The sequence below is a fragment of the Anolis carolinensis genome, chromosome 6 (genome assembly GCF_035594765.1).
Source record: "Anolis carolinensis isolate JA03-04 chromosome 6, rAnoCar3.1.pri, whole genome shotgun sequence".
Lineage (NCBI taxonomy): Eukaryota > Metazoa > Chordata > Lepidosauria > Squamata > Dactyloidae > Anolis > Anolis carolinensis.
In genome coordinates, this window is record NC_085846.1 from 29,107,212 (window position 1) to 29,126,720 (window position 19,509).

A 19,509-nucleotide genomic window follows, 5' to 3' on the forward strand; every position below is an offset into this window, starting at 1 on the left:
CACAAGAGGTTTTTTATTTTCACTTGAGTTACGTCATCTCCAATGTATAGCAGTCGGTTATACGAAGTGTTCGGGTTTGATTTGATCTAGGTCAGTGGTTCCCAACCTGTGGTCCGTAGACTACCAGTGGTCCGCAAGAACTAAAATATGTTCTGCAGCCTGCCATTACTACTACAAATAACACAGCCCAACCAATTTTTTGTGTTCTAATTTTTAGGCCTGTTCCTGAGGTTATTTGGGGTGCTGATTCAGAAAATTGCATTGGATAGACCACATCATCTCTAGATTATTAAATATGGTTTTCTGTGGACAAGTAGATGGTGACTACTGGGTGGCATATGTTCTGTATCCAAAATTAGAGCTGATGTGGTCTATCTAATGCAATTTTCTGAATCAGCACCCCAAATAACCAAAGGGAAATCTAAAGTTGACCAAAAACTGATTCATGACCCTTTTGGTACTAATGTTGGAGAATGGTCCCTGGTCAAAAAAAGGTTGGGAACCACTAGTTTAGGTTGAACCATCATTTATCTTTTTTAGAAATCCATAGTATCTGTAGACCTCTTCTCCTAGGTACGCAGCGGCAAGTAAGTAGCTTTGGCCATTCTGATGAAAACACCTCAATGTGTGGTTGGTGCTTCACAGTGAAGTGATGTGGAAAGCAGACTCTATTTTACAGTCTGTACCAAATGATTTCAGTCATTGGTTTTGACTTGCTGGTGCTGTTTCTCCTGGGAACAACATAAAGCACTCTTCCCTATTATATGGAGCGCAGAAAATATAGCTTTCCTTGGCGCAGAATGTGAGTTACCTTGTTGAATGAAGGATAGGTGCATTTTATGGTGCAGAGTCATTTGCTACTCAGATTTCATATGTGAATACAACAATTAAAAGGGGATAAGGCATGGCACAAATACAAAACGATATAGAAAGCTATATATACTGACTCAGATTGCTCCATCTAGATTAGTATTTTTAACTGACAGTGGCTCTCTAAAGTTTTGGGCAGGATTTTTCTCCTGTCCCTAAGAGATCCCTGGTAGTCTTCCATCCAAATATTGCCTCACTCTTCTTAGCTTCCAAAATCAGGCTTGATCTGGTGGCACATCAGCAAGATGAATTAACATAATGATATGCCACAGCTACCCATCATTCAGCAATGAAAGAATGGTACTTTGGATCCACAGGCAATATCCATTAGTGTTCCATTTTGTACTGTTCAGGGGTTTTCAAAGTTCTGCCCAAACCATGGACCTTACTAATGCCAGAAACAGAAGGGATGAATTATATTTTTAGTTATTTTCCCAGCATATGTTAGAGAAAAAGCATTCAAACCTTCATGTGTCATTTGGCACGTTGTCTGAGCCTTTAAGTGTCTTAGCTATTAGAACCTTTAGTACCTCCCCCCAATCCCTGATTGAAAGGATGCTAATAAATGGCATCAGATATTTTGCATATTCAATGTTTGTCACATTATTTGACTATTTAAGGTTGTATATTTCTAATGCTATTTGTTTCTCGTGCAATAAAATATATTGCTAAGTGTGCTGTGGAACTGAGATGGAATTGATGGGACAAGTAAATAATGACTAACTTAAATCTCATTGATATTAGTGAGTCTAATATTGCATCTAATTTCAACTAGCTTGTCTCTCTCACACACATAAAACACAGGTAACCTCTCAGTAGCTAAATGTGTAGGAGAACTTTGGGCTTACAGGATTTATTTCCTTTCTTACTGTAACTCTGAGCGCATAGTCATACATGAAATTATGATTAAGAACATAAATAATGTTTTATGAACTACCGTATTACTTTCAATTTAAATCATGAATTCTAAAGCAAAAAAATTAATCTGGCCAGTAGAGCTGCACAAGGCATAGGCCAAAAGTAACCAGTTAGCATTTCTCCTGTTTTATAGATAGGAAACACAAACACTGCCAAAGCAGTTGGCAGAGATTTTCCTTTTCCCTTTCTGTTTTGCTTCCTTTCTTTCATTGATGTGTTGAGATTCAGAAACTCCTGGAAATATATTAAGAAATCATCCAAAGATTTACCTGCTGCTTGTCCGTCTCGTAAGCAATTCTTTATCTAGCCCCATAATAATAATAATAAAAAAACTGGAAAATTTCAATTAAATCCAGAACTAGCAAAAGTTACATTTTCTACTATGGTAACCATGTTGGTTGAGAGATTCTGCAAGTCAAAAATCCCAAAAGTAATTGTTCTGTTTTTTTTTAAAAAAAAAAAATCCATATGCATTAATTTTTGAAAATGTATTTTATTCCTTAATCAAGGATCCATATTGCACACGGGATTACAGTTTTTTCCCTTATATACAGTACTTACAATAACTTCAAATAAATAGTTACATTGAGTCAACCCCTCCATCTTCTTCTCAAGCTGAGTATGTTTCGGAGCAAATGGGCATTGGAAATAAAAGAAAAATCCATGCTCTTCTTCCCTTAATAAATTTCAGTTACCCAGATGTATTTTAAAATCACAGAATCATAAAGTTGGAAGGGACCTCAAGGGCCATCCAATCCAACCCCTTTCTGCCAAGAAGCAGGAAAATCGCATTCAAAGCACTCCGGACAAATGGCCATCCAACCTCTGTTTAAAGGCCTCCAAAGAAGGAGCCTCCACCACAGTCCGGGGCAGAGAGTTCCACTGCTGAACAGCTCTCTCAGTTCTTCCTAATGTTCAGGGGGAATCTCCTTTCTTGTAGTTTGAAGCCACTGCTATGCATCCTAGTTTCCAGGGTGGCAGAAATCATTTTTAAACAATAGCAATAATGGAAAATTTAAAAATCTTGAAGAAATCTACACATAACCAAATTGTGCAACTGTTCGGTCTTTCCCTGCTTCCCAATTGTCAGTCTTTATGAAGGGAGAAAACCCGGCATTTTCAATGGAAATTTCTTTGATTTTTCAACCTTTTGCCACTCTTCTCTGGTTCAGAAATGAGAGACGGAATTAGTAAATAAATGTTCAGGTTCATACGTGTATGTATTCTGTTCCCTTTATTCAGAAGTGGAGACGTACCTTTAAATTCAGAAAGGAAGGCTGGTCTATTTCCTCCTTCTGCTTCAACCACCCAGCCCTCCATCACCAGGCATCCATTTCCACCTTCCCCCAAGTCTCTTCCAATATATTTCCCTTCCTCCTGCAGTTCCAAGTGATTTACATGAAAACAGAAGCTTATTATTCTTCACAATGCATAGCCAACTAGGGCAAGGCAATGCAAGAGAAAGAAAGAGAGAAAAGGGAGAGGGAGAGAGAAAGAAAGGAAAAGGAAGGAAAGATGGGAGGGTTAAGGGATGTTAGGAAACTTCCCGATTCTATATCCTGCCACAGTCAAATAAAAAACAAAGCTAAAAGGTACCTTCTTTGTATCTTCAAACAGAAGATACCTAAATTTGGACAAGCCAATGTTATGTGCCTGTATTTGATTGTTATCATTTTGGAAGAAGCAAATATTTCCCTATATAAACAGTTGTTCCTATTGAAAATGTGTTGGGTAAAATAATATATGGGGTGCCGTTTTTATTTCCCACTGCTTGTGCCCCATTTAGACTCTTCCACATCCCCAAAGTCAATACATTACATTAGCAACAGGGCTTTCCTTGAGCCCTTCCAATAATGAACATCACAATCCTCTGCAGATTTACTCAGGATAAATCTTACTGTATTCAAGGAGGCTTTCTTGCAGCCTGTGTGAATAAGCCCCACGAAACACAGTGGGGTTGGAGTGTAAATAAATATCCATGCGATCAGGTTGCAGAGCTTTTGCTCCTATGCATTCACGGAGCATTAACGGCACAATACAGTGAGAAATTCTTATGGGTCTCTCACAGAATAGGAATCCAGCTGGGAGTTATTTTCTACAAGACCCACAGGAATATTCCATTGGACCGTGCCCTTAAAAAGGTCCATAAATGAAGAGGAGCATAGCTTCACAACACAAACATTATGTGTGCAATTGCTCTTATCTTTGTATTTTTCCCATTGATCAATATTTTGACCAGGTTCTGCTTTATGGTTTTAGGTTATTTGCATTTATTTATAGCACTGTAATGGTCTCTAACTTTAAAAATTAGGTAAAAGGGCCTTTTCTAAAGCTGAGGTGGAAATTGTGACTTTTATGTATATAGGAGAAGACAGAAATTCTCCTGCGGAAATGAGAGAAATGGTTGATATTTCAGACAATCCAGATTTTTAAAAAAATACCTATTTATCTTTATGTAGTTAAATTGAGATGCTAGAATTTACTCTGAGATCCCAGACACTGGAATGGGTTTCATTGAAACCAGCAACTTTCATCTATTTTATATGGATACCTAGACACAGACAGTTGAAAATAAAAGACATTGAATTCCATAGCATTTACTCCCAAGTAAGAGCACATAGGATTGCCACCTTGGAGATGGAATTCTATGGTCTACAAAACTGTAACCATTTATCTTAGATTAATCCAATTTAATGCATTAACATTTGCATCTTAAGTATCCACTAAACATCATCGGCTTTCTCGTCAGTTTCAGAGGAACTGGCTTGTAAGTAAGTGATTTGGTGTCAGATTGTCGGGTGAAAGAGAATTAGTAACTCAATCCTAATTTTGTTTATTTGGAAGCCTGACGAATGTATTTCTGTAAAAAATGTATCCAAATACTTGTGTGTTACAGGACCATCCTAACTAGAGTATTGCTTATCCAACAAAAATAGGCTGGCAAAACGTTGGATAAATGAAAATGTTGGATAATAAGGAAAAGTCTATTAAACGTCAAATTACGTTATGATTTTCCAAATTAAACACCAAAACATCATGTTTTGCAACAAGTTGACAGAAAAAGCAGTTCAATACACGGCAACGCTATGTAGTAATTACTGTATTCACAAATTTAGCACCAAAACATTGCAATGTATTGAAAACATTGACTGCAAAAACTACTAAAAGGCAGACTGCATTGGATAATACAGAACACTGGATGAGCGAAGGTTGGATAAGCGAGACTCTAATGTATATTAATTGGAATTAAGTATCACCAAGTTTCAGTGGGATTTACTTGGCAGTAAGTATGCTGAAGATATAATTTAGATTGCTATAGTTTGAGCATTAGACTATGACTCTGAAGACCAGGGTTTAAATCCCTGCTCAGCCATGGAAACCCACTGAGAACACTCTCGCAGCCTCAAAGGGAAGCAAAGGCAATCCCTTTCAAAACAAATTTTGCTAAGAAAGTTCTAAAGCACCATCTACACTGCTATATAATCCCGTTTCTGAATCCAGATTATCTGCTTTGAACTGGACTGTTTAGCAGAATAGATTCATATAATCCAAAGCAGGCCAGAATTCAAAAACTGGATTATATGGCAGTGTAGATCCGGCCTAAGCGTTGTCCTATATCAGAAAGTCAAACAGCAATAACAGACATCTTTCTTCGATCCATGAAACATAGTTTAAAAGATTTCCTACAAATTGTTGCTTTTAAACAACAAAAGGTAGGAAATCCAGAATTCTTCATTTTGGAAAATGTAAAATGGGAATATGTTCTTTGTTCCACTAAGCATTTCTGGGGTAGCCTGATACCTGAAGATTCAATCACAGCGATTCATTCAGACTATAATATTCATATTGACTGAAATTCCAACTAAAAAAATTAGGCTAATTGGGGGGTTAATCTGCTTCTTCCTTAGTCTCCTATATTTTTTTGCCTGCTTATCTACATGAAACATTTTGGAAAATTCAAAGGTTTATGCAATTTTTGTCAAATCTAGTACAGGACAAATCTAGTGCAGGATCCAGAACAGTTATCTAACTTTTTGTGTTATCATGTGTCTTACATAAAGCCTTATATATAAGACATAAATAAAACCCCAGAATAAAAGTGCTATAGTGCTGCAGAGACTATATTAGCTTTTACAAATTAAGATTTTTTTTTTTGCAAAAATGCATTTCTGCAAGGAAACATGTCTTCCACACATGATATTAAAAGTACTTGGATGCATGTCTGAGTTCTGCATGAAAAGTCTATTGGCTGAACTGCAAAAAGTATCTCTTGTGCATTCTATTTTGCATTGATTGACAACAGTCCCATATATACATAGCAAAGGGAAGAAAAGGCAGGAAATTACAAGGACTTTTGAGATTGTGAGCTATTTCAAAATTGCACCAGCACCTGATGTGTACCTTCCTTCCAAATCTTAAATCAGAGGTGAGTGAGTTTGGTATTTGGATTGTTTTGATCTTCGATTCACATTAATTCCACACATTGACAAGGAACTGCAGGAACTATAGTTCTGAACATCTGGATAGTATGTGAAACATCCTCCACTCAGTTTGAATCAGAAGAAAACTACAAGGGCAATTCCTGACATTATGCAGATTCAGAGGACTGGAGATGACAGATCCTGGGTAGTATTACAGATGTGCAAATTGTAAAGTGGTGGATATTATTTCAAAGGGATTGTTCAGCTCTGGCTCTAAACAATCCTAAAACCTATCCGCATCACTTTCTAGTGATACTACTTGTCCATGCACGCATGTAGTCCAGCAACAAAGTACATCCCATGATAAAGATTGTGACTAATGAATGAAACATACATTCTTTAAACCAGTGTTTTTCAATCTGTGGGTCCCCAGGTGTTTTGGCCTATACAACGCCCAGAAATCCCAGCCAGTTTACCAGCTGTTAGGATTCCTGGGAGTTGAAGGTCAAAACATCTGGGGACCCACAGGTTGAGAAACACTGCTTTAAACAGAGCTCTTGTATCTTTGGTCCTCCAATTGCTCTGAACTTACACAGCACCTTAATAATGCTCAGGATGAGCAGGGATGATTGGAGATGTAGTCCAGCTACACCTGGAAAGTCACATATTTCTTAGCTCTGCTTCACAAACTCATCTTTTCACAGGAACAGCATAATGCACTTCTGCCAAGTAATCCGAATTAAACCCGTCACAATTTAAAGAGCCATCTTTCATATTGAAACTGGATGCTTCTGATATTATCAGTTCACTGGATTTAAAATAGCCATGGGCCTTTTGGGTGGAATGTCAAAGAAAGCAGGCATACATTTAATATAGTGTTGGGAGATATAGGCTGTTTTTACACATAATTTTGAAAGCAGCCTTGAGTCTCTCTCTAGCAGACACACATGAATGATATACATATGAAAATGGGTAATTTTTTTTAAAAAAATTAACCATACATGTTAGTGTACATGTTTTAGGACTACAGCTCCCATAAATTTATCAATGCAAGATAGCGAGACCTCTGGTAATTGAAGTTTCAAAGAATATCTCCCCATCTCTGTACTTATGAAAATAGAGTGTATACGTACTTCCAATTACAGTTGCAGGGAGGAAAATTGTGCAATTATTGCCATGTGTGTAAATATTGCTAATGACAACATGTACATCATGCTTAATGGGTAGTTTTTAATAGCATCAGCTCACACAAATTCAGAAACTTTTCATGTGAAGCAGCTCAAGAGCACCCAAGAAATATAACTGAACTGTCAACAAGATCTGCTCCCAAGCTGATTTCTAAGGGTCCTTCCATACAGCCATATAACCCAGAATATCAAGGCAGAAGATCCCACAATATCTGCTTTGAACTATAATAATAGTAATATAATAACTTTATTTTTATATCCCGCCTCCATCTCCCCAAAGGGACTCGAGGCAGCTTACATGGGGAACAAGCCCAATCCAACAGTAGTTAAAACCAACCATAGATTAAAACATAACTCAATAAAATCAGGATATCTGAGTCCACACTGCCATATATTCCAGTTCAAAGCATATAATGTGGGATTTTATTCATTTGTGGAAGTGTTGTTAGACTCCATTTCTCATTAAGCCCATCCAGTATAGATGTTTTGAGCTGGTGGGAAGTGTTCTCCAACAAAATCTGGAAGAGTGAAATTTCCACAGCCTTGACGTATACTACAATCCAGTTCCACTGCAATTAATGAGAGTTTTGCCACTGACTGCAGGACTGCACTCCTGTCGCATATTTACAGAGAAGCCAATCCCTGCATTTTACAGGATTTATTCCATTAATAAGTTTGCTTAGCATTGCAAGCTATTTTCAAAGGTGTTACCTGGTAACTGCCAGTGAAGAACAGACAGCATACACACATTCAGTATACCTTTGCATGTTCTTTCCTGTGTGCTTAGTGGGCACATACTCACACTATATGTATTCATGTCACCTGCAAATCCTTTCCCTTACATGTGAAAAGGTCTGCAGGAGAATGAATACTAGTTCACTGTGCTTTCAGGCCTTGAGAAAAGAACAACATATAAACATGTCTACAAATATCTTTTAAAACGGTGAAACAGATACTGTACGGAAGTTTTAATACCCGTTAAGATACACACACACAGCATGGGGCACAGCCCACCAGGATCTCTGCAGAAATTAATGGAAGTTGTGCAACAGTACTATCATGCACAGCTTCCTTTCGTTTCTACAATGACTGTGTGCTGGATTGTGCCCATGACAATGTAGTGCATAGTGAGCTGGAATGGTTGGTTAAAAGACACAGAAAGGAGAGAGGTTATTCTTCCTTTGCAACATATAGTTTTCCTGCCAATTACCACCTCTTTGTCCAAGACTCTCCCTGCTCCATCCTGAAAGCCATCTTTTATTTCTGGCTTTCTGAATAAATGTATTAACGCTCAGAGTATTAATTTATTTTCAATAAAGGATGAAGGGTCCTGAACCAAGGAAGCTGTAGAGTAGCAAAAGCATGTGAGCAGCTCGTATAGATTAAAATCACACAATCTATGAGCACGGAGGGATTTCCTCTGGTGTAAGAACAGAATGAGTGTGGCCTCCCAGACACACCTACTTTGCCACCTTCTCCATAAGCCAGACTACTATATTCACCAAATTGTGTTGCGAGAATGAAAACTGAAGTATTTCTCCCTGTTCCCTTTAGCAAATTTTTGATATCTCAAGACCTCGTTTCAAATATTTTCCCTTACTGGGATTTTTCTATTTCTGTGCTTCGTGTTTGCAAAGCTTGCAATGAATGTAAAGGTTAGAAACTGGGGCAGCAGAGGAGACATGTCAATATTTAGCCTCCATCAAATTCCACATTCCTCTGAAAATAATAGCGTGCAGTTAACTAAATGCCCTATACTGCTCTGCAAACATCATCGGCCCTGCTTTTTAAAGCAGAGCCGAGCTCATATTTCAAGTACGAAATAGGGGAAGACAAAGGATGTGTGTATGTGTGAATTGGAAAGAAAATTAAGACAACTGCAAAACTTCCTTCCTCAAGTTCTTCCTGTTGATAGTTTCTCCAAGTTCCCAGGACAGGCAAAAAAACAATTATCAACACACATTTTTTAAAAAGGCCAATTTAAACGGCATGTTTTAAAAAATGACCCTTCTTTTTTGTCATTTTGCTCCATATGTTTTGGGGAAACCTCTCATCATCTCAGAAACAAATGTGCAAGAGCCTTTAAAGATTTGAAGCTAGAATAGTGTCTTCGCTTGCAGCCCACCTCCTCAAAATTATGGATCAATAACTGGGTCTTATCTATTACTGTTGTTAGTTTTTAAATATTTGGGGCACAATGCAATGAGAAAGTCTCCTGCATAATCAAAATGAACAGAAACTGTTTAAGAATGCTGCAACATCCCAAAGTTATTTTTAAAACACACACACCAAACACACCCCCTCTCCCAGCTTTTTTGTTTCCTTTAGAGAAAGACTCACTCATCCCTCTGCTCCGTCCAAATTGTTTTTGACAACAAAAACCTTTCCTTTTCAACAAAATTGCAGGTTATCAAACGGTGGGTGGGAAACGCACTCAAAGAATCCACCTAAGCAGGTTTATTTCGAAGTAGACTGCACTGAAGTTAATTATTCCGACTCCAAATAAGTGAACATTTACAGAGCATTCTACAGAAAGTGGTGCTTTTGCCAGAATATTATTTAAATCTCTAAACGTGTTTCATTGCCAAGGGAGCACCAGGCATGGCGGTGTGAAATTCCTTCCACGCAACTGCTTTTGGGGATGCAGCCCTAATACATTTTATCTATTTAAATGTGTCATTTCTGTATTTATTCCAAGTTTGTCTTGCTTTGCAGTGATGCTTCCAAATCAATTTGTAATGTGTTTATAATCTTTTTGCCTAGCTGAGATCTGGAAGCAGAGTCCATTCTTTATTTCTTCCCTACAAATACAATTTTTGTCTCCTTTTTTAAAAAGCAGAAAATGCTTAGAGTAAAAGATAGATGGAGGCAAAACTTAATATTTGATTTCTAAGGCCCCTTCCACACAGTTGAATAAAATCCCAAATTATCTGCTTTGGAATATATGGCAATGTGGACTCAGATAACCCAGCTCAAAGCAGATATTGGGGATTTTCTGCCTTAATATTCTGGGTTATATGGCTGTGTGGAAGGGCCCTAAATAGGATGAGAGCTTCAGAGCACAGTCCTTTAGGACTAAAGCCAGTCCATACCTTTACTTCCAAACCAGTATGTTTACTTAGGTGCATAAATTTAAACTCCCACAATTTCAAAAGTCAAAATATAAACATCATTCTGCTTACAATTTCCATTGATGGTGCAGCAGCTCCAGGAGCCCTTCCTCATAGCCAAATAACCCAGAATATCAAGGCAAAAAATCTCACAATATCTGCTTTGAACTGGGTTATCCGAGTCCACACTCCATATATTCCAAAGCAGAACATGTGGGATTTTATTCAGCTGTGTGGAAGGGACCCAGGCCTCCTCCCAGAGCTCTGCAATCTAATTTTGAAAATGGAAACAACATTGAGTTGACTTACAAATATGTAATTTTCGTCCACCCTTTTAGGAAGTTCCAAGATTTGATTTGATTTCAAAGACGCAAAGATTTCATTTGATTTCAAAGATGCAAAGAAAGCTTTGAAGACAAAAAAAAATCACACCAGGAGAAATAAAGGAAGAGTTGTTTTTGAATGGAGGAAGGGGCATTGTTTCCTCTGGCAGGAGAAAGAACTCCCTCTTTCCTCCTTGAGGAGATCAAATTGTCCATCTGTGTTTCATTCCAAAGCTGCTCCTGGATCCAATTTATTTTTTGCCAGTAAATTTTTAAATAACCAAAATATTACCTTAGGCTACTGAAGTCATCTATTAACCAACAAACAACCCCCTCCCTTAAAGTGCAACAGTTTCAAATAACCCTTTTTCTTTCTTTCTTTTTTGGTGCAAGCAAGATCAGGGATTTTTGTGTCAAAGGGGCTGGCCTCCCCCTCCTTTGCCTTTGCAGCAGGCAGTATAGAATATCATTACCTTTGTTTAAAATACCCTTTTTGAGGGGTATACCCTTTCCCCCTAAGTCTAGAAAATAAGCAATTTGAATCTGTGCATCTCTGGGCTCTCTTTCCAAGTTTTTGCAGTTGGGGGATAAAAAGAGTCACTTTTGTCTTGATTTAGTTTTCATCAGGAAGTCAGATGGAAGGGGGGGCGGGGAATGATGCTTTGATGAGTTTAATGTGCAGCGGTTGAAAGGCCATTCCATTTCTCTTCCAAATTAAGGAAGAAAGGTGGAGGAGGGGAAGGGGTCCACTTTTAACTTGGTCAAAGGGGGAAAGAGAAGGGGGAGGAAGGGAAGCTCATTCACCAGGAAGGGGGAAGGGAGCCTTGCTCCAAACTTGCTCATTCTTTACAGCACACACCCACCACCCTTCCACATTTCTCTGCATGGAGCAAACCATTCCATAGAAAAAGAAGAGGGGAATCCAGATCTGGCCCAAATTGCCTTTGTCTTTTGCATTATTATTTGACCCATTCACAGCTTCCCATAACAGACACCTTCCAAAAGATTGCTTCCCCCTACCCATGGCTCCCTTAACACAATTAAAACATTCCCCAGGTTTGTTTGCTTCTTCCCAGAATTGGGAAACTGTGGGTTATTTGGCTGCCACCACATTGGAGGCCTGGCAGTTGAATGAAGACTCAAATTTCAGTTTTTAGAAGTTGTAGACTCTTGGAAAGGAAAGCTTTGAAAGTAAAGGAATGCCAACAATTCCGTTTGAAGAAAGGGGTTGAGACTTTAAAAAATTAAAGTTCGGAAAACAGTCTCAGGCCAGGTCTATACTACCATATGATCCAGATTATTATACCAAATAATCCACATTATCTGCTTTAAACTGGATTATATGAGTCTACACTGCCATATAATCCAGTTCAAAGCAGATAATATGAATGTTATAAGGTAGGGTAGATCCAGCCTCATTCTTCACTTCATTACAGACTGCAATTCCAAACCCACTCTCACCTGAGAATAAGTCCCCTTGAAGTCAGGGCCCTTCCACACAGCTGAATAAATACCACATTATCTGCTTTAAACTGGAATATATGTCAGTGTGGACTCAGATAACCCAGTTCAAAGCAAATATTGTGGGATTTTCTGCCTTGATATTCTGAGATACAGATCTGTATGGAAGGGCCCTTAGTGGGGCTCCTTTCACACAGCTGAATAAAATCCCACATTTTCTGCTTTGAACTGGAATATATGGCAGTACGGACTAAGGGCCCTTCCACAAGCCATATAACTCTTAATATCAAGGCACAAAATCCCACAATATCTGCTTTGAACTGGGTTATCTGAGTCCACACAGCCATATGTTCCAGTTCAAAGCAGATAATGTGGGATTTTCTGCCTTGATATTCTAGGCTGTGTGGAAGGGTCCTGGGTCTTAGGCTGGATCTAGATTGTCATATGATGTGCACTGTATGGTCAATGTAGACTTGATATAATGCAGTATAGACCCATATATTACAGTGTAGATATGGTCTTACACAGTGACTATGTTAGGCAGTTCAAACTGCATTATTTGGCAGTGTAGATCCAGCCTTCACACTTCTGACTGTACTTTTCAGAAAACATCCCCATCTGATTTCGCCAGAAACTTCCCTTCTGGGCAAGTGTGGGTCAATCTACACTACGGGTCCTTCCACACAGCCATATAACCCAGAATATCAAGACAGAGAATCCACAAGATCTGCTTTGAATTGGGTTATCTGCATCCACACTGCCATCTAACCCAGTTCAAAGCAAATATTGTGGGATTTTCTGCCTTGATATTCTGAGATACAGATCTGTATGGAAGGGCCCTTAGTGGGGCTCCTTTCACACAGCTGAATAAAATCCCACATTTTCTGCTTTGAACTGGAATATATGGCAGTACGGACTAAGGGCCCTTCCACAAGCCATATAACTCTTAATATCAAGGCACAAAATCCCACAATATCTGCTTTGAACTGGGTTATCTGAGTCCACACAGCCATATGTTCCAGTTCAAAGCAGATAATGTGGGATTTTCTGCCTTGATATTCTAGGCTGTGTGGAAGGGTCCTGGGTCTTAGGCTGGATCTAGATTGTCATATGATGTGCACTGTATGGTCAATGTAGACTTGATATAATGCAGTATAGACCCATATATTACAGTGTAGATATGGTCTTACACAGTGACTATGTTAGGCAGTTCAAACTGCATTATTTGGCAGTGTAGATCCAGCCTTCACACTTCTGACTGTACTTTTCAGAAAACATCCCCATCTGATTTCGCCAGAAACTTCCCTTCTGGGCAAGTGTGGGTCAATCTACACTACGGGTCCTTCCACACAGCCATATAACCCAGAATATCAAGACAGAGAATCCACAAGATCTGCTTTGAATTGGGTTATCTGCATCCACACTGCCATCTAACCCAGTTCAAAGCAGATAATGTGGGATTTTATACAGCTGTATGGAAGGGGTGTAATTCCACTATGTAACAAAGTTTGAAAAAAAATCTGTTCCTGGTCTGAAAGTGTTATTTCCTGTTTCACTGTGCAGTATTTACTTAAAAGTAGTTATTATCCTCCAGAAACTTCATTGATGTGGCTGACACAAACAATGTCAAATTGGTTGAGACTGGGTGAGACATTCATTGAAAAACTAGAGCCAAATGTGCAGTAAGGTGTCCCTCAAAAACATTTGTGCAGTTTGATAAATTTTCCCCATGTTTTTATGGTAGGAACAATTAAGAAATAACATTGATAACCCAGGAGCAGAAATTGTGTTACCTAGGGCCCTTCCACACAGCCACATAACCCAGAATATCAAGGCAGAATAACCCACAATATCTGCAATATCTGAGTTCACACTGCCATATATCCCAGTTCAAAGCAGATGTGGGATTTTGAATTGCTGTGAGTTTTCTGGACTGTATGCCCATGTTCCATAAGCATTCTCTCCTGATGTTTCACCCACATCAATGGCAGGCATCCTCAGAGGTTGTGAGGTATATTGGAAATGTATATATCTGTGGAAGGTCCAGGGTGGGAGAAAGAAGTCTCATCTGTTGGAGGAAAATGTGAATGCTGCAATGAATCGCCTCGATTAGTATTGAAAAGCCTTGCAGCTTCAAAGCCTGTCTGCTTCCTGTCTGGGGGAATCCTTTTTGGAAAGCGTTAGCTGGCCCTGGTTGTTTCCTGTCTGGAATTCCCATTTTCAAAGTGTTGTTCTTTATTTACTGTCCTGATTTTAGAGTTTTTTAAATAGCTAGATCTTGTTCATTTTCACGGTTTCTTCCTTTCTGTGGAAATTGTCCACATGCTTGTGGATTTCAATGGCTTTTCTGTGTAGTCTGTCACAGTGGTAGGTAAGAGTGGTCCAGCATTTCTGTATCCTCAAATAAAAAGATGTGTCCTGGTTGGTTCATCAAGTGCTCTGCTATGACTGACTTCTCTGGTTCAGCTAGTCTGTGATGTTAATTGTACAATTTGAAATGTATACAACATTTGGGCATTGATTTGGGCTATGGTTTATTTCCCCTAAGCAAGGAGCAGCCAGGCTTTGAGGCTGCAAGGCTATTCAATGCTAATTGAGGTGACCAGTTACAACAATTGCACATGCATCCAATCCACAACAATTCTCCCACCCTGAACATTCCACTGATATATTATTTGGTTGATTCCCCCAGGCAGGAAGCAGCCAGACTTTGAAGCTGCAAGGCTTTTCAATGCTAATCAAGGTGGCCAATTGCAACATTCACACCTGCCTCAAACAGACAAGAGTTCTTTCTCCCACCCTGGACATTGTTCCACAGATATATAAACCCCACTTGCCTAGTTTCCAACAGGCCTCACAACCTCTGAGGATGCCTGCTATAGATGTGGGTGAAACATCAGGAGAGAATGCTTCTGGAGCATGGCTATAAACCCTGGAAAACTCACAGCAAGCCTTCGACAACACAATGTGGGATTTTATTTCATTCAGCTGTGTGGAGGGGGCCTTAGTGTGAAGCTGCAAGTCAACAAACACCAACAAAAGCAAGCGAAAAAAAGCCAGGTGCGGTTTGTGTCATCGCCATGGAGGCCTCCAACTGTTCCAGGACTCATAAACACAGCATTCAAGATCAATATAGATATGCGCAGGGTTTCAACTTGGGAAAAACTTACTTGGGAGTCAAGGCCACTGGAACCAAGTAGCTCACTTCGAGGCAAACCTATCTGAACGGCCAGGCGTCCTTCCCTCTTCCATACTCAGCTCTTCCCACCCTTCAAAACAAAGCCCAACCTGTTGCTCAACCTAGCCGACGTCCTCCAAAGCGTAGGCCCGGAATTTCAGGCTGGGCGGCACGGGCATGGCGTGGCCTCCCATCTGCCAGGCCCAGAGCGGGTGCGTCTTGCCTGGAGCCACGGAGTCCTTGACGCAGAGCGAGGAAGCCGGGCACAAATCCCCGTCGGAGCCGACGATTAAAGCGGGCGTGCAGGGGAAGGTGCCCATTAAGGTGAACGCCGGCCTGGGAGGGTTGGGGCGCGGGGCGGTTTTCTTCGCCGCCTCTCTTTTCCGCGGCCTCCCTTTGCCCGGCTTGGCTTTGGGCGCCTTCTCTTGCGCTTTGCCTTGCTCGCTGCGCCGCAGAGCCTTGGCGTCCACGTTGAAGCCTTTAGCGTAGCACCAGAGTTTGGACTTTCGGATTAAACGGTCGAATTGTGTCTCTCGACCTCCTCCGGGGGGAGCCTCGGCGGCCTTGGGGTTTGGCTCAGCGGGGTCCTTCGGAGGCTCCGCTTGGGAACTCGGCGGAGGAGAAGAGAGCTTCGGGTCCGGCTTGAGGCGCAACTCCGTCTCTTTGCAAGTTGCCAAAGAGGAAGCGCGGAGCGTCCTGGCCCAAAAGAGGAGACTAGGCTCGGGTCGTAAGGGTTTGGGGAGGAGCGAGGACCCCGAGGAGACGGAGGGCGCTTGTGGAGGGCCAGGGAGACGAGGCGTCAAGGCGGCTTGCCTGTAGCGAGTGCTTTGGATGGAATCCCCGCTGCAAAGCGAGCTGCTCTCCGATCCCGACGATGAAGGTTCAGAGAGCAATTCACTCTCCTCTTCGCTGCTGCTGCTGCTACTACACGTTGAGTCTTCTTCCTCTTCCTCCTCCTCTTCGTCTTCCTCGTCGGAGGAATCGCTCGTCGTCGCCAAACTGGAGGAATCGGAGTCGCTGGAGCCGGACAAGCGAGGCTTTTTGGCCAAGCAGCCGCAAGAAGGGCGTTTAGAGCGAGCCGCGTCGGGGATTTTGGACAAAACTTGCCCTCTGAGCAGCTGCAAGTCTCTCGGGTAAGCGCCCAAGACGTTGCTAAGGATGTCCTGATTTTTCCCCGCCGGAGGAGCGCCTTTCGAATAGGGAGTCTTTTGGAAAGCGCTGTCCGGGAAGAGCGCTCCGTTATGGGCCTCCCGTCGTTTGCCCTTCCTTTTCCTCTTCCTCCGCGGAGCCACAGCCCGGAGGGCCTCCAGGTCGGCTTTGGAGATCAGCGAGCACTTGACGGCGCGGCTGGGGACCGACTGGATGGCCTTGAGGGTGCGCAGCTCCTGCAAGTCGCAGCGGCGGCTCCGGATCTGGAGGCCCGACATGGCTTTGCGGAGCGCGGCCCTGGGCACGCCTTGGAAGAGGAGGCTCAAGACCTGCGGCAAGGCGAACATCCGCGTGCCTCCCACCTGCAAGTATAGACGTTTATTTATTTATTCCAGCACCCAAAAATGGACAAGCATCAGAATAGAATAGAAACACATACATTTAGGTATGAAGCAACACTGTCAAAAGCAAAGTTGAAATCCAGTATTGAAAGAGGTAGTTAAAACGGTATTCAACATTTATATGCTAAGATGAAGTAAATACTAAAATCTTCTAAGATTGTGACATCTTGCACCGCCTGGACAAGCTCTTGCTGCTGCACAAAAGCTAGCAAATTTGGCAATAATTTTGGGGTCTTGGTCGCATAAAATCAGCATAAAACCTTACAGATCTCCCAGGTAAACTTTCCAAAATTGGATGTATATATGTTTAGGGTAAAAAAGAGCAGTACTCGACCTGTAAGTAGCCCAGAGGGATGCCGTCGATCTCTTGCAAGCCGGCTTGGAAGTCTCCTTTGTAATCCATCACCAACAGGTCAGGAACATCCTTGTTAGTTTGTTTATTCCCTAGCAGCTGGGAAGAAGCAGGGCCATCGCCAGGGGAAAAAAGTCGGGAAGGGGAGGGGGGTTGGAACTTTTTTTTTTTTTAGTGAATCGTGAAGAATAGTTCCATAATGCAAAATAATTTAGAAATCAGGCTCCATGGATTAACTTCAGTGGACACTCAAGACAGAAAAAACTTCAGTGGACACTCAAGAAAGATAAACTTCAGTGGACACTGATGGGGATTTGGTTAACCAGTTAAAATTCATTAGTAAACCTAAAAAATTTCGGGGAGGGGGGTTGAACCCCTAAACCCCCCCTTGGCTAGAGCCCTGGGAAGAAGAGCCCTTTCCCTTCCCTTTTGCCCACCTTTACATCCCAAAATCCCTCCGGAGGCATCTCTTAATACTCTTCTGCCCTTCAGTCTTTACAAATCCAGCCAGGAATCAGGAGGAGGATGCTGATGTTGCTTCGCCTTTCTCATTTTCCTCCTTCCTTTTCTTCCTCCCTCGAAGCCAATCTTCTCCAGGGAAGAAGCAAGGAATGGTCCCCCTTCTTTTCTGTTTCCAAAGCAGCTCCTCCTTGTCGGGATCTGTGGCGAGGTCTTTAAACCAAGACAAGGAAGGATTTAAAAAAAAAAATCAGTGTCACGTCCACCTTTTCCTGCCTCTCCCCCTTGTCTCTCTCTCTCCTCTTTCTTCCAGGCGGACTTGGAAGTACAGTATATTATAAGGAAACACCCCACGAAATAATTTTCTCCAGAGTGGAAGCTGATTGGGCGCTTTCGCCCAGTGATGTCACAAACCTCCCCCCCCCCAACATTTCACACACCCCCCCCCCCCCTCAACCCTCACATACATATATCTATATATCTCTGCCTGTGTGTGTGTGTGTGTAAGAAACACCCTTTTCCTTTAAGAGTCCATGCCACAGGGTCCGAAGCCATAGAAGAGGAGTTTCCTATATGTTTTGGCTCTTTGAGAGACAAAAAGAAAACAATGCATGGCTTTTAAAAAAATGTATGGACTATGGAACATTCAAAGCAGGCTCCTCCATTTCCTTGCCTTCCTGGCACATTATTTTTGCAGCATACAGAAGAAAAACGTATTTTATATTCCCCCTTTTTAATGCTTTCCCCACACTGCTGGTTAATATATTTACATTTGTGGTCTTTCCCCCACCTCTATGCAATCTCTAGAAAGGATTCTATTCTAGTTCTCGATTGCTGTGAGTTTTCTGGGCTGTATGGCCATGTTTCCAGAAGCATTCTCTCCTGATGTTTCGCCCACATCTATGGCAGGCATCCTCAGAGGATGTGAGGTTTGTTGGAAACTAGTCAAGTGGGGGTTGTATATCTGTGGAAGGTCCAGGGTGGGTGAAAGAATTGTATGAATGTTGTAATTGGCCAGCTTGATTAGCAATTATCATTATTATTATTATGCAATATAATAATTATATATATATTACAGGTAATATTACTAATAATATTGCAGTATAGTGGTATAGTACAATATAGTAATAGGTAAAGGTAAAGTTTTTCCACTGACATTAAGTCTAGTTGTGTCGGACGCTGGGGGTTGGTGCTCATCTCCATTTCTATGTCAAAGAGCCGGCATTGTCCAAAGACACCTCCAAGGTCATGTGACCAGCATGACTGTAAGAAGCATGAAATTACCTTCCCATCGAAGCAGTATCTATTGATCTACTCACATTTGCATGTTTTCAAAGTGCTAGGTTGGCAGAAGCTGGGGCTAACAGCGGGAGCTCACCCCGCTTCCTGGATTTGAACCATCGACCTTTCAGTCACCAAGTTCAGCAGCTCAGTGGTTTAATCTGCTGCACCACCAAGGGCTCCTACAATATAGTAATATATGATACTAATATTGTTCTATGCTAGTAATATAATATATTGTATATGTACATATGACTTGTAAGCCGCTCTGAGTCCCCTTCGGAGTGAGAATAGCAGGATATAAATGTTCTAAAAAATTGAATGGCCTTTCAGCTTCAAGGTCTGACTGTTTACTGCCTAGCAGTAAATCAGGACAGTGAATAAAGAACACCATTCAGA

General features: G+C 41.2%; 1 protein-coding gene across 3 annotated transcripts in view; it reads right to left on the reverse strand.

Annotated features, from left to right (window-relative positions):
- The window catches only part of LOC103279257 (SKI/DACH domain-containing protein 1-like), a 44,280-nt gene extending 26,127 nt beyond the window's left edge, over window positions 1-18,153 (reverse strand). For 2 of the 3 annotated variants that reach the window (XR_010007129.1, XR_010007128.1), the window contains exons 1-2: window positions 17,353-18,153; window positions 15,461-16,979 (exon numbers count right to left, since the gene is read on the reverse strand). Coding sequence is in view for 1 of the 3 variants with exons in the window: in XM_008113420.3 (XP_008111627.1) it covers window positions 15,591-16,979; window positions 17,353-17,421 (1,458 nt within the window). In the remaining 2 variants the exon portion in view is untranslated. Of the gene's footprint in view, window positions 1-2,261; window positions 16,980-17,352 lie in introns of those variants that run through there. The other variant, XM_008113420.3, reaches the window with a different exon arrangement.
- Window positions 18,154-19,509: the final 1,356 nt, after the last annotated feature.